The 15,130-nt window shown below is 42.7% G+C and overlaps 1 protein-coding gene across 9 annotated transcripts in view; it reads right to left on the bottom strand.

Moving 5' to 3' along the window:
* The window catches only part of myo5aa (myosin VAa), a 92,423-nt gene that overhangs the window by 21,050 nt on the left and 56,243 nt on the right, over positions 1–15,130 (bottom strand). For all 9 annotated transcript variants that reach the window (XM_080456839.1, XM_080456840.1, XM_080456842.1 and 6 more), the window contains exons 15-23: positions 12,579–12,737; positions 9,943–10,040; positions 9,246–9,332; positions 8,708–8,816; positions 7,860–8,071; positions 6,537–6,693; positions 5,257–5,496; positions 3,542–3,790; positions 685–778 (exon numbers count right to left, since the gene is read on the bottom strand). In XM_080456839.1, coding sequence (XP_080312965.1) covers positions 685–778; positions 3,542–3,790; positions 5,257–5,496; positions 6,537–6,693; positions 7,860–8,071; positions 8,708–8,816; positions 9,246–9,332; positions 9,943–10,040; positions 12,579–12,737 — 1,405 coding nt within the window. The remainder of the gene's footprint in view (positions 1–684; positions 779–3,541; positions 3,791–5,256; positions 5,497–6,536; positions 6,694–7,859; positions 8,072–8,707; positions 8,817–9,245; positions 9,333–9,942; positions 10,041–12,578; positions 12,738–15,130) is intronic.

Here is a 15,130-nt window from a genome sequence, read left to right as displayed (position 1 = left end):
GCAATAGTCCATATTCACACGGCGGCCATTTTGGAATTTAACATTGCATTGCTGTGGCAACTGGGGTGGCATTTCATTGACTTAATGGCAATATGGCCGCCGTGTGAATATGGTCTATGGCTGGAGAGTGTGCTCATGGCAATCCTCTTAAAAGTCACTAGGGGGATCAAAGAAGCCAGTTTTAATCTGGTCTGTAGGTCATTCCACGACCAGGGCCCAAAAAACTTGATCATACTACAGAGTCACACAAAAGTAGCAGAAGCTTCGCGCCGTGTTTTCAGCTTGTAGATCTGCTACTTTTGCTATTTTTGAATTTGAATCCCGAAAATTAACAGTTTTGGAGCTTTCCACCCGACAGAGACGATAAACAGAAAACAATTCAATAAAGTGAAAACACTGTCGGTATTACGAGTGGCACACAAATACATGTTTATTATTTGCCACTGTATAATGTATGCACATACTGTACGTGAAATTTGTCCTCTGCATACTAGCCATCCAAACTATTAGGAGCAGTGAGCACTATTAGTACAGCGCTCGGGGAGCAGTTAGGGGTTAAGTGTTGCTCGGGTGGGACGCAGTGCTAAAGTAGCGTCTATACGAACACAATTGGCGTGGGGAGGGAAGCCGGGCGGGGAGGGTGATATTTGTCACCCTACGGGCTGGGGCGGCAACTCGACCTACCTGTCATCTGTTGACCCTGTTCCTGAATCAGTCGGTTCAAATCGTTCTTCTCCGTCTTCAACAGCCCATTCTGTTCCTTCAGCTCTGCTACCATCTGTACACACACACACACAAATACACAATAATGGTTAACGTGTGTCCAATGTAAAGGTGGAACCTGTCGGCATGTTTAATGTGACACCGGTAGTGCAAGCTGTTTCACAGCACTACAGTAGCACTGCCCCATTTTCTATTGTACACCTACGGTCATTCATAAGTTCACCTACAACCCATCTATCAGGTTACTGGGTGGAGTCTACTCTGCACACACACACACACACACATCTTGTTAAACGGCTGAGGAGCTTTGATTTGGTTTGCATCACGTGTTTGAAAAGGGAAGAAAAATCATTATCAAGCTTCAATGAAAAGAAAAACTAAACAAAAAGCAAGACAAAATAGGGGGCAAATGTAGACTGCAAGGTTTCAGGAGGATACTACTCTACTCATCTAACCTGGGCACACACACATACCTTAGAGCAGTGGTTCTCAAAGTTAGGTCAGGGGACCCCGAGGGGTCCTTGAGAGGGTCCCAGGGGGTCCCCAGCTGAATGACGATAGTTAGGAACTAAATGGACCCTTATGGGTCTGTAGCTCAGAGAGTGTACAAAAGGAACCAAATGGACCCGTAAGGGTCCTTGTACACTCCGAGTTATGAGGGTCCGTCCACTGATATTCGTACCAAAGCGGGGGTCCGCTGAAATTAAAACGTTTGAGAAGTACTGCACTAGACACTAGGCTATTGATAACTCACTAGTCTATCTCCTGTGCTCACCTGCCCCAGCACAATTCCCCCTGGATCTCTCTGGCCCCTGAATAAAAAGGGACACATTGTGTTTTTGTCCGATGCCAAAACATGTCAGCATGGCATTTCATATTGTATGCTGGGGACACTTTAGATAAACGCTACTGGCCTGAACATTCAACTTTAATGCAATTGAGATTTGTTAAATTTTATAGCCATCATCAGTCTTATTAGAAAGAGGAATACATTTAAGTGGAATAATAGCAGATACTGTATGAGATGTAAAAGAGAGAAGAGTGTGGGAAGGGGGGGGGGATAATTATGCAATTTAATTTTATTTCTTCCACTTGAACCCATTAAAACCAGGAAAGCATCCGTGTCATTTTAGATTTTAGCGTTGGCTATTAAAAAATAGCAGATGAACAAGCTCACATCTTGTACATCTGTTATTTTTTAACATTTTTAGAAAAATCTTGAATGTGTAAGAACCACTGCATTTGTAGGCCTTAGGTCTTAATGGGTTAAAATCACCATGAAAAAGTCATAGATGTTATAATTTCATCTGTAAAACAATCTTTTCTATTTCCTGGCAGAGACATGCATTCAATCTACACCTCCATGTCCTTTGTGTCTCCTGTGATAAACAAGCCCCCCCCCACCGCCAGCACTAACCAGCAGAGGTCACTGGTTGGTGGTAAAAAGAACATAATCCCTTGCCCACAAACACTGCCCCTGTGTTTGTTGGAGTGCCTGGTATTAGAGACACACCTGGTCACCCTCGCTTTAACTGCAATTCCTTCAAAAGCTCAATTATCTTCATAAATCAGACATGGTTGGTGATTGTCATCATAATCTACAACGAAAATCCAACCATGTGGATCTCGGGCCCCACATGGGGGCTGTGTGGCTCCAATGTGGATCTTGGACCTCATGTGGCCAGCCTGTGACATCAATCATCTATGACAGTCAGTTGTCTATGATCTATGACAGGGGTGGACAACTTTGTAGATGGTGAGGGCCACTACATTTCCACACTCACTCTGGGGGGGCCGCATTGTTTATCGGCACTCTCGCCAGTAGTACCCCATTACTCAAAAAGCCCATAATAGTCACATATGTGATAAATAAGGGATATTAACAATTATTATTCGTTGTAACTTTGTTTTTATTTAGCATTTAGTAATGCATTCCTGAGTATGCCTTTCATAGTATTGCTGTAACCTTGGCTTAAAAATATACAAAAATGAACACTAGTATTATAATTAATAAGGCTTCTATTAAAATAAACGAGAGCACGCTCTACTGGTGGACTGTTGTAATTAAAATGGTTCATGGAAAGTTGCATGTTTGGAACAGCTGAAGGCAACAGTTCACCATTTCGGATATGTTTAGATTACTTTGTTTTTCTTTGTGATTTCAAAAGTGCAAAAAAAATAATTATAATAATAATAATTTATTTTGGCCTGGGGCCGCATTGAGTGACGGTGCGGGTCGCATGCGGCCCGCAGGCCGCCAGTTGCCCATCCCTGATGGCGTATGACCCCAAATTTGAGCAAGCTTTCAGCCTGATGACCAAGCATAGCATTCAAAAGTCCTGGGAACAAGTCCCCAGGACTTTTTTGTGTTATCCATTTAGCTTTAATGTCTTAAGCTGTTTACATTTCTGACTAATTAAGTATTCAATAAATGAATCAATGAGAGCCACTTTGACTTCCATTATAAAAGTTATAAATGGAATGGAGGTTCCCATCTTTACGAGGTGATCTGCAGCTACAAACTGAACCGAGGATGAACTGACTGGATCTCTCACCAACATCATGTGGAGACAGTGAAGAGGAATGCAGAGAGAAACAGAGGGAAAGATACCGGAAGAGATGGAGGTATAGAGAGATGGGCATGATTTCCAGATGTTCTGAGTAGGGACACAGGACTGAAAAAAACTGAGAATCACAAAGAGAGACAGACAGTGAAGACAGAGGAGGCAGAGTGTGTGTGTGTGTGTGTGTGTGTGTGTGTGTGTGTGTGTGTGTGTGTGTGTGTGTGTGTGTGTGTGTGTGTGTGTGTATAGTCTACCTTCTCCATCTCGTCCCTGTATTTCTGAGCCCAGTCCTCGATGGTTTTCTTCTCCTTCTGGGTGGTGCTCAGCTCCTTCCTCAGCCTCTCCAGCTCCTCCTCCAGCGTCAGCACGCGGTTGGATTTGTTCTTCGCCTCCTCCTCTGCCCCGCGCAGGCGATTCAGCTCGCCGCGCATGCGCTCGCTCTCCACCCTGTCCGTGCTCTCCTGGGCCGTCAGCTTCTCGATGACCGCACGGTTGTCTTTGTTCTGGTGGAGGGAAGGATGGAAGATGAGGCAGAGATGATTTAGACCAGTGGTTCTCAAACATGTTTTTAATTTTAAGGAGCCCCATAACTTGAGTGGGGTCCATTTATACAGTCTCAGGCCCATTTCCCACAGGTTCGGTTCTTTTTTCCCACCTAATTTTGTTTCCACTGAAAAAGAATTGGTTCAGAACCCTAAAAGTTGGTTCGGAACTGGAACCAAAAAATACTTTTTGACCTTGTTTTTCTTGCCCTGAACTTGGGAACCAAAGTGGGCGTGTCACTATTCTACTAGTCTCGCGTAGCCAGACAACTATAGAGCATCGCAGTTCCCGCCCACTTCCTGGTTTTTCGTGGTGCCGGAAGGAACAACTCAATGCATTTTTCCCATTGACATTTCCAAAAATATTTATATCTATTAATTTAAGCCTCGAATCAAGCCATCATGACATGACATGAATCATGACCATAAAACGTTTGATTCTGTGATAAAAAAAAACGGCAAAACAAAGGGTATTTATTAAATATAGTATATCATATAATTAAATATAAAATAAAATAAAAATCACAGAAAAAAACGTTTTATGGTCATGATTCATGTCATGTCATGATGGCTTGATTCGAGGCTTAAATTAATAGATATAAATATTTTTGGAAATGTCAATGGGAAAAATGCATTGAGTTGTTCCTTCCGGCACCACGAAAAACCAGGAAGTGGGCGGGAACTGCGATGCTCTATTCCACACGAGGCAGGAAGCTGTCATCTGTTCGTAATTTCTGCTCACGAAAATATATTTTTAAATATCTTTACACTTTATTTTAGAATATTTTAGAATCCATTATACCATAATAATAAACCATAATAAGCAGAAAGCTATGCTTCGATTAGGCCTGGAATCGAACCTGGGGAAATTCAGGACTCCTGCTCCACAGGCGGGCGCCTAAAACTGGTGCTTAAAACTTGTTGAAACGCAAGCCGGTTCGCGTCCGGTTCCATGAAAGCACCAAGGTTCTTTTGGTGGAAAAGGGGCCTCAGAGTTACATACCTGTAACTGTGAGAACCACAGATTTAAACCCAATATCCTAATGATTGTTAAAGGTGCTGAAAGTGATATAATTTTTTGTTAAAATATATTTTTTTTACCATACTCTGATAGTAATCATTTCTAGAATGTTTGTGTCTTTATTAAACAGAAAATACCTGAAAATGTATTTTCTGTTTACTAAAGAGCTGGAGACAGGGAGACTGAGTTACTGAGTAAACACTCTAGTCTATAGTAAAGATTATTATCAGAATATTCAATAGGACTTAACATTTTTAACAAAAACGATTTCATTTATTTAACACGTATTTAAACAAAATTTTACAGTACAGCCCCTTTAAGCTGTGGGCTGTACTGGTGCAGCCAAAAGACACAGTAACATCAAATGACACTTGAGAAATTGGTGTGACAAGGTGTAACAGCTCACCTGCTCGTCGATCTTCCTCTGCAGTTGCATGATCTTGTTCTCCATGCCGACGTTCAGCTTCTTGAAGTGCTCGACCGAGCGCGCCTCGATCTTCAGCTTCTTCAGCTGGCGCTTGGCGATCAACCGCCTCACGCAGCACTGCAGGTAGACGATGGCCCTTAGGGCGCGCTTGCACCAGCGTCGCGCCAGCATGCCGCGCGCGTACTTTTGGATGATAATTGCCTTGGTGTTCCTCAGTAGCTATATGGAGAAGGAGAGATGGACAGGAGTCAATTTACACAGATGTGCCGCCATCCTTGCTGTCGTTTGTAGGACATGATTGCAATTACCTCTCTTTGTCTGGAAAGTAAGACAATGGACATAAAACCTACAGATCTTACCTGTAAGACCGGGAACGCATCTGTGTCATTTTAAGATTTCTTTGGCTATTCAAAAATAGTAGATCTACAAGCTAATTTTTTTTAAACTCAAATCTTTGCTTCAGGGGGTCCCTGGAACTAAATATTTTGAGATGGGGCTGGCGGGCAAATACATACAGTTCTTGTTGTTTGGTTGCTATATCAGTGGTGCTCCAACTTTTTCATGTCAAGGATGCATTTGGCCAGGGATCCCCATCTCAGAATATGTTGTTCCAGGGACCCCCCAGAAGCAAAGATTGGAGTTACAAATGCTCGCTTAAAAAAATTATATGTATTCAAAGATTTGCACAAATTGTCAAGATTTTTCAAAAATAGCAGATCTACAAGCTCATTTGAATAGCCAAATAAATCTTAAAATGACACAGATGCTTTCCCGGTCTTAATAGATTAAAGTAGTAATGTACCTTCTAGCAAATCATGCTAAATACAAGCAACATATTGTTTAAGTTTCATTGTTTCCCATAAATGGCATTCAGTAGGCATATACAGTCTGAAATACATCAGACATAAGTAAAAAAAAATAAAAAATAGGTACGGTGATGAATAAAAATATGTCGTTCATCCTGCTGTGTTAGCATATTCCAATCATTCTAAACACCACCTGCACAATCACCTCAATAAACTACCCCTCCAAAAGAAATTCATGTCACTTTGAACTGGTAGATCATGTATTTTCGATTAAGCGGTTCATATATTAGACTGAAATAATTGTGGAATTGCTCATCTAGCTTGCTCAGCTGTGTGTGCATGTGCGTGTATATGTGGGTGTGGGTGTGTGTGGGTGTGCGCTCTTGCGTACGTGTGTCTGTGTGTCTGTGTGTCTGTGTGTGTGTGTGTGTGTGTGTGTGTGTGTGGTCTTACCCTCTGGTACTTCTGCCTGGCCATGTAAGCTCTGAGGATGGTCTGCATGATGAGGGCAGCAGCCTGCTTCCGCCTGTATATCTTCCTCTGCACGTACATCCTCTGCCATTTCTGGATGGTGATGGCTGCCCGCGTACGTCGCATGAACTTCACCAGGCTGGGATGGGAACGGGGGGGATGTTAGGTTGAATAACAGGATGGGGTGAGGGGAGGTAGGGTGATGGTGTAGGAGAGTTTAGGGTGTTTGGTTGGGGGGGATAAAAGTGGGGGTGGGGTGGATAAAGTGAATCATGAGGAGATGGATGGGAGAGAATTTCAAAGAATGCACAGGAGAGAAAGTGATATTGTGCAATTAGAATCATTCCACATAAATGTGTTTTTTGACATCTTCCCTTAACACTATTTTAGTCACTCTCTAGTCTCTGCTCTTGACACTTAAGTTAATACAGACCGTTTATGTTGTCGGGTTCCAAAATAACCTCTGGGCTATTAGGACCACGGCAGCATTCGTTTTGGAGCGGTACATCCTTTTTATGTTTTATGTAACTGAATTCTGGGATTACGGGAAGACTACTAAAATGGATGTTACACAGACAGACTTTAATGCCATTTACCCAGAATTGCCCCATTTATTTTGCTCAGAATAGCTTTGGTTTGATGTCCTTTTCAAAATGCTCGGTAACAGATTGAATTTGATGCTACACTACGTCCAAATCACTGGGACGCAACAATCAAATGGGTGTCCTGTCCTCACACTAGTGGTCAAATAAGGCCACGTTGAGTCTCTCTCAGCTCTTTCTTTGTCTACTGTCCCCCATTTGAGACGCTGTTGTGCTCCTACTATGTCTTTAACCATTTTGTTGCTGTCGGGCAGAAACCTCTTATCTCCATATTCGAACTTTTGGCCTTTTTTGTAAATTAACGCCCCACTTGATCATACTACAGCGTCACACAAACGTATGGAAAGTATCAGATCCACAAGCTTGCGAGCTTGTAGATCTGATACTTTTTGAATTTGAACAGTTTTGGACATAGGTTTCCACCCGACGATTTAAACTCTATATACTTCGTTCATATTTTCCCTCTATACCAAATCTCTTCACCGAAAATAGCATATCTACAAGCTCACAACGCGCCACGCTGCGTCGTGTTGTGAACTTTGTAGATCTGCTATTTTTGCCAGATGTTTGCCTATTATGAGAAGTCCAGAATTAGGGACATGTGGTTAATATGTCTTTGCTTCAATGTCAGGCACGCCAAAAGGAACCAATTGTGATTGGCTAACTCGGTGCTGATTGCCAGGGTATTGTGGCCTGTACTCACCGGCGGGCTTGGTATCCTCTGGTGAACCTCTGGATGGTGATGCTGGCATGGCGCTGGCGGAGGTACTTCTTGCGCGCCAAATAGCAGCGGATTGTTTTCTGGATGCGGATGCAAGCGGCGCGCAGCTTGTCCGCTCTCAGCTTCTCCAGGTAGGCGACCTGGCCGGCCCTGAAGAAAATCTTGGTCTTACCAAACTGGTATTTATCCTGGTCCTGAGGAAAGACAGACAGACAGACAGACAGACAGACAGACAGACAGACAGACAGACAGACAGACAGACAGACAGACAGACAGACAGACAGACAGACAGACAGACAGACAGACGGACAGACAGACAGACAGACATGGAAAGAGAGAGAGAGAGAGAGAGAGAGAATAAAGGCTAGTACCCAGGGCAGGAATTTCACGGAGGCCATGAAGGCCATGGCCTCTGTTGCCCTTAAGTTTGGCCTTCTGCACTTCAAAAGATTATATCGTCGCTGTCGGGCAGAAACCTCTTATCTCCATATTCTAACTTTTTGTGTTTTTCTTTTCATAAGTTAATGCCCTACTTGAACATACTACAGCGTCACACAAAAGCATAGCAGATCCACAAGCTTGGGTGGGCAGTGTGCATTTTCAGAGCATGTTTATTTTAAATCATTCAATCGCTTGTGTTTCGGCTTGGATCAATGGAACTAACATAGTATACTTTGAGTATTTATTTAGCAGTATCACAATGAAAACTAATTTTTAATGCTTTTAAAGAAGAAAATAGCAGGAATCTTGCTTTTACATGTATTATTTAACATATGAGTTTAGGTAAAAGAGAACAAATTACGAATTCAATATCCATCCTCCTGTCTGACCTCTACTAGTTTCTCCAGAACGTTCCTGCAGGTCAGCCTCTTATCAGGAAGAACGTCCTTCTGTTTCATCAGCACTCTGTAACGGCTGAAGAACTCCTGGTAGGTCCACCTGACACACACACACACACACACACACACACACACACACACACACACAAGACAAATTCTTGTATCAACAACTTAAACGGTGGTTCTCAAACCTTGTCATGTCAAGGACCCCAAAATTGATATGTATTTGGCCGCGGACCCCAATCTGAAAAGGTTTTGTACCAGGGACCTCCAGAAGAGAAGATTTATGTTAACAAAACAAAATTATTCAACATTTTCCAAATACTTTTTTCCCACCAAAATGTTCAAAAATAGCAGAGCTTGTACATCTGCTATTTTAAATTAAATAGTCAAGGTAACACATTTTTCTGGGGACCCCCTGGAACCCCTCCATGGACCCCTAGGGGACCCTACTTTGAGAACCACAGTGTTACCTTTAAAGTTCAAACATACTTTAAAACAATGTTTTTGACCTTGAGTGTTATCCTACCTGGATGGGAATCCAGCAGCTGAGATGCGGATAGTCTCCAGGACACCACAGGCTCTGAGCTGCTGTACCGCACGCTTTGGATCAAACCTGCAAATACACACATACTATCAATATCACACACACTCAACTTCCAACTGGGGCTGGTGTTATGTGCTTGCACATATGCACACCTCAGTCTACAGCAATACTACTATAATTTGTTCACTAATACCTCTTCTGTGCGATTCAAAACACAAAAGTACACACAGACGTAAAAGGTCAACAGTTAACTTAATCCAAATAAAAGGTCTGCCGTTCCATTAAGTGTATCTTATAGTTTCCTCCACCAGTAGCGAGGTTTTAAGCTAAGGCTCTTCATCAGCTGAGTCAACATGAGTCAGCTCAAAGTGTCACTACTGGTGCAGGGAACAATACATTACACTTCAGGGAACGAATACGAGTAGCTCCTTCAATGTTTTACTATTTTGTTGTGGTCCAGCACCTGCCTTGAATGGTTTGGGATATGCGCATCTGCCTTTGCGTCGTTTACCAATGAACATAATCCCAAACCCCTCTCTGTGTGTGTCCTATTTTATTAATTTTTTTACACTCTTGCTGTAAAGTACTTTGTAGAATTTCAAGAATTATTGTGCTCAATTGATTCAATAAACGGGATAGACAATACTGTAGGAGAATTCCTAAATGAGAGCAGACTCACGAGAAGGGCAGTTTGAAGTCGTTCGGTTTGATGCAGCGCACATAGTGGGGTGTCGTAGCGTTCAGTGTCTCCATCAACATCGCAAGAGAGTTACGGAACTACAGGAGGGGAGAGAACAGGTTTAAGAAAGCCATTATCACCATCAACAACCACACACATAGGATAACGCCGTCGTTGGGCAGAAACCTTTCTCCATTGTAAAAGTGACCGATTGGCCAAGGCTCCAGAGATGTACGGTTGGAGTTTTTATTTCTACCCAACAAATCCTTCACCAATAGTTTCAGTGCAAATAACAGAATAGATAATAATATAATAATAGAAAATAAACACTTGACGGCAAACTAAATAAAACAACCTAGGGACTTAACTCTCTGGCTGCCAAGAACGAGTTATCACGAGTATTTTTCTGAATGCCCTGGCTGCCAAGACCGAGTTATCACGAGTTTAAAAATAATAATAATAATAAAAATAATAATACAAAAAAATGTTCAGAACCCAAGATATCGTGATCCGAAGATTTGCTGCTCCATTCACTTCTTGTTTAACTTATTACTTAAAAAGGCTGTATCTCGGCTCCTGTGTACTTTTTTTTTTACTACAGTATGTATTTTTGGCCCAGACAAGCTATTTTCAAAGGCAGACAATTAATGTCAACGAGGTCGCAATGACCTCGTTGACATTTGTGAAACCACACAGTATAACCCTCAGTGATTAGCAATCATCAGGGGATCGATCATAATGGAGATAAATATTCTGTGACTACTTGAAAAATTTAAGAAAATCGCTGGCAGTGGGCAAACGCGGCCAGAAATAAGTCTGGCAGTAAGAGAGTTAAGAGACTGTTAACCAGGCAGCTCCCCCCTAAATGCTTCCAGCTTGTTGCTCCAAGTCCAACTTAATCACTAACCCTGCAGCCTCCGTCTTATAGACCAATTATTTGTTTACTAACATTGAGACTGGACGCACAGGTGATTGTTTCACGCAATCAATTCCCAACCTGTTGTTTCGGGGTGCGCTGGTTTCAGCACACCCCAACCCCCTCTTGTGTGTTGGCTAGTGAGGCGCGTCCTAGCGAGACCTGATAGAATGGGTTTCGTTGCGCGCATACTGGTTGCACGCATACTGGTTCTTATCAGTGTGACGTCGTCTGTTAAGGGGTCTATAGGGAGTGGATCCTACTACATGGCAAGAATCAATCAACATTAACCCAGCGACACGTTCATATATCCTACTGTATGACTGACCTAAACATTCCAATCGATGTTGTAGATATAAGTCATATTTCTCGCACACAACTACATTCAAAATACCATTAACATATTGCTCTTGAATACAGACAAAACACCCCTCCTCCTCTACAGTACTTGGCACCCTCCAATCTACAGAGGGAGTGCCAGCACTAACAGGTGAGGTGACCACACCCATGATTAACCCATTCAATCCGGGAACGCATCTGTGTCATTTTAGATTACGGCTATTCAAAAATAGCAGATATACAAGCTCATAGTATAAAATAATGGTTATAGCAAAACAATTAAAATGACAGTAGGGTTAACACCACTATCAATAAAACTTCAAACATTAAAAAGCATTGGGAAATACAAGAATGTTAAGAACACTGTCCATGAACAACCACTTCCACACAGTCATTTCCAAGCCGGCCGGCGATATTAGTCAATGCATTGTCTTCAGTCAGTGTGTGTGTGTGTGTGTGTGTGTGTGTGTGTGTGTAGGGCACAGGTTGCCCTGTGACATCCATATTCTAACTTTTTGTGTTTTTAACGCCCTACTTGATCATACTACAGCGTCACTCAAAAAGCAGATCCACAAGCTTGAGACGCGGCAAGAAGCGACGCGTTTTGAGCTTGTAGATCTGCTACTATTTTTAAATTTGAACTTTAAGTAACAGTTTTCCACCGACAAGACGATAATACAATCAAATCAAAAGAGGGCGGGCTGGCCGGGTGCTGCTGCTGCCATGTGAAGTGAAGTTATCAAAATGTCTCCTCCCATTATAGATGACGCTGTTTAAGGCCCATGAGACACAGGTCCACTGGCAGTCATAAAACTGAGCATTCTTCTGAAATGTAGCTGAAGTTGTGCTAAAAGGTTTATAGCCCTGTGATGTCACTTGGAGTAAAAAAAATGTGAGTGTGAGAAATAAAACTTTACTTTGTGGTTCATAGCCACTACCCTGGGATGTTATGACATTGTTCACTGTGTTTCCGGCAAAATATCGATCTCGACTCGACTTCAGAAAATATGAATTACTGTAAGTACAGTAATGTAGTAGGCCACAGACTATACTAGGTGTGTCAGGTCAACGTTTGCCTGTGAAAAGCATCATGGGAATTGCAGGAACACAGAAAAGGCAGAAACGTAAATATTGTTTCTATGTATTATTTATATGTACAGTTTTGTATGTACTGATGATGAAGTGAGTACAATGGACCACAATGGAAACTAGCACAAGCACAGTTTTTTTTTTAGCATAGCTTTTTTTTAACTGTACTGCCATACTGTTTTCAAACCTGTAAGTTTTTGATGGGGGGCCTGCGGCCATAATATATATTAATTAATGTGAAGGACCACTGCTTTAAAAGCAATAAAACAGAGGGTTACTCTAACTACTGTACCTGGCAGCCAACAGTCTTCTTGTGGTCCTTGCTGGTAGTCCCCGTCCGGCTCTTGTCAGGTTTGACACTGAGGCGCGTGCGTCCCCCAGACCCGGGGGCCTGACCAGTGGGACTGGTGGCCTTCTCCTCATCTTGAAACAGCTCCATCAGCAGGTTAAACTGGGAACAGCAGCCAGCAGACAGACAACTGTGACTACTAGGCATGGACCTACTGTATAGTAATTATACTTAATTAACTTACTGGCCACTGGAAAGGAAAGGCATTATAGCATTTATTTTTGTAAATCAATAATGCAAGTCACTGCTTCAGTGAGCTAGTATCTTATGAAATCATGTCTTCATTATAAAATACTATTTTAATAAACACCCTCTTAACCTTATGGTACTTACCATGAATAATTGCACATGCTTACGAAGCATGACTGCAGGTGCATTTTTAACAAGTCAGGACAATTAGGTTTTTTTTTCAGTGCCAAACTTTAAAATCAGTAGGATTATGTAGACGGAACTGAAACGTTCTGCAAAGGTTTTGAGCTGATAAGTGGTTAGTTACTGGCAGATTTGTATTGGTTAAAATCAGTCATCAAAGAGGTTATAAAAGTTAATAAATGTTATGATTAAAATAAAGGTTATCAGACCCCATATATGACAATACACACCACTGTCATATATGTATATGAATGGAAACTCGCATGACAGTATGAGATAAAGTCATGCCCTATGCAGTGCGTTGCCGCTGAGTACACGCTTTACACCGGGACAACTTCAGATAAAGCATACGGTACAACACTGTTTCTCAACGTCGGTCCGGGGACCGACCAGCGGACACTTACGGGTCTGCAACTCTGAGTGTGTACAAATGGAACCAAATATACGTAGATTGGGGTTGGAGTATGCTTTGGTTCAGTCAGTGGTTCAGAAACGTTTTAATTTCAAGGACCTCCAGTTTTCATTTGATAGAATTCTTTTTCTCTGGTACCACAATCTGCATCCTCTGAGTTACAGACCCGTAAGGGTCCATTCGGAGCTCCTGGTGGTGAGCTCCACGATGAGAACCAATGGCATACATCACACATGTTGTCATATAAGCCCTTGGTTATACTATGGAGGATGCTTTCGTCCAGATGCTGACCCCCCCCGCTACATCTGGTCCTCCTTCTGTATGCGGAGCTGTGCCATGCTGTGGGGCCCCCCCCCTCCCCCCGAAGCAGAGCTCCTGCTATGCACGGAGCTGTGCCATGCTGCGCCTCCCTCCCTCAGTTGCATGAAGCATGAACCACAGCAGCGTGTGTTCACAAGCTGCTTGCTCACTGCAGCGCTCGCAAAACAAATGAACCGAAAACACTAAAGATTGCTCTTCTTCATCCTCTGTCCCCTGCTTCTTTTAGTCTCCATCTTTTCTCCTCTAAAATATTTTATCTTTTCATTTATGTTATTTATCTGCATCTGCTGCCATTTCTTAGTCTCACCTTATTGCTGCACCTCATCTCTAGCCTCATGCACATACCTGCTACTATTCATGCCAACTTAAAAGGTATCTAACTCGGACTTCTTCTTTTTTTGGGACCGCCTTGCTCTTTCCTCTATCTCTAACCTTTCTCCCTTTTCTGTATTTCACCCACTTCTTGTTTGATTCTTGTTACCTTACTACTTTTTTGTGTCTCTCCACTCTTACCTGTGTATCTGTGCTTCATGCTTACTGTGGTGCAGCTACTGTATGTCACCTGAAAATCTGTCTTTTTGTTTTTGAGCGAGTAGACAATTATTTTAGCCCAATTTAGTTTGTTATGCCAATTAACCCCCCTCACTAATTTCTGTGTTGTCACTGCTGTTGTACCCTACAGCCTACAATCTCACCTGCCAGTGAGGAGCCCCCACCGGGAGGGCGTAGCGCCTCCGTCCTACTCCTCTCGTTCAACACCCCCCCTGCTGTCAGGCCCAGCCCGTAGGAGTTGCTAGCGTAGTGACAAAGACCACCATCCCCACCGTGCTTCCCTTTCCCAAACATGGCCAATTGTCTTCATATCCACCTGTTTCCTAGGCTTTTCACTTCCTGTGTGTGTTCCACTTCCTGTCGATTTGATCCAATGAAATCCAATGAAACTGGTCAGATGACTAATGATATCCAATGAAATCCAACAGGAAGTGGAAAACACACAGCCTAGGAAACAGGTGAATAGACACTCGGCCAAGCACCGTGGTGGGTTTGAACCCCTAGACCGGGGGTCAGCAACCCGCGGCTTAACCATCCCATCTATGTAATAGTGTCGTCATTAAAAAACTTTCACGTGCTTGCACAAGCAGGCCTGCACATATATTGTATCCATTCCAACACACGCGTGCCACACACACACACACACACACACACACACACACAAGATCTCTTCAATCCCTTGGAGCTATTGTAGTGCAGTGAGGCCAGAATCAGTAAAACAGTCTTGAGAGAGAGAATGGAAAGGAGAAAAAAAAAAGAAACAAAGAAAAGAGAGTGAGAGAGCTACAGCTGAAGGCGGGCCAGCGTTGGGGAGAACAACGCTCTGTGTTTTACCTTC

Source organism: Gymnoscopelus braueri (assembly GCF_963280865.1).
Source record: "Gymnoscopelus braueri genome assembly, chromosome: 1".
NCBI lineage: Eukaryota > Metazoa > Chordata > Actinopteri > Myctophiformes > Myctophidae > Gymnoscopelus > Gymnoscopelus braueri.
Note: the sequence above shows the minus strand (reverse complement) of the source record. Positions and strands in the feature narration are given on the sequence as shown.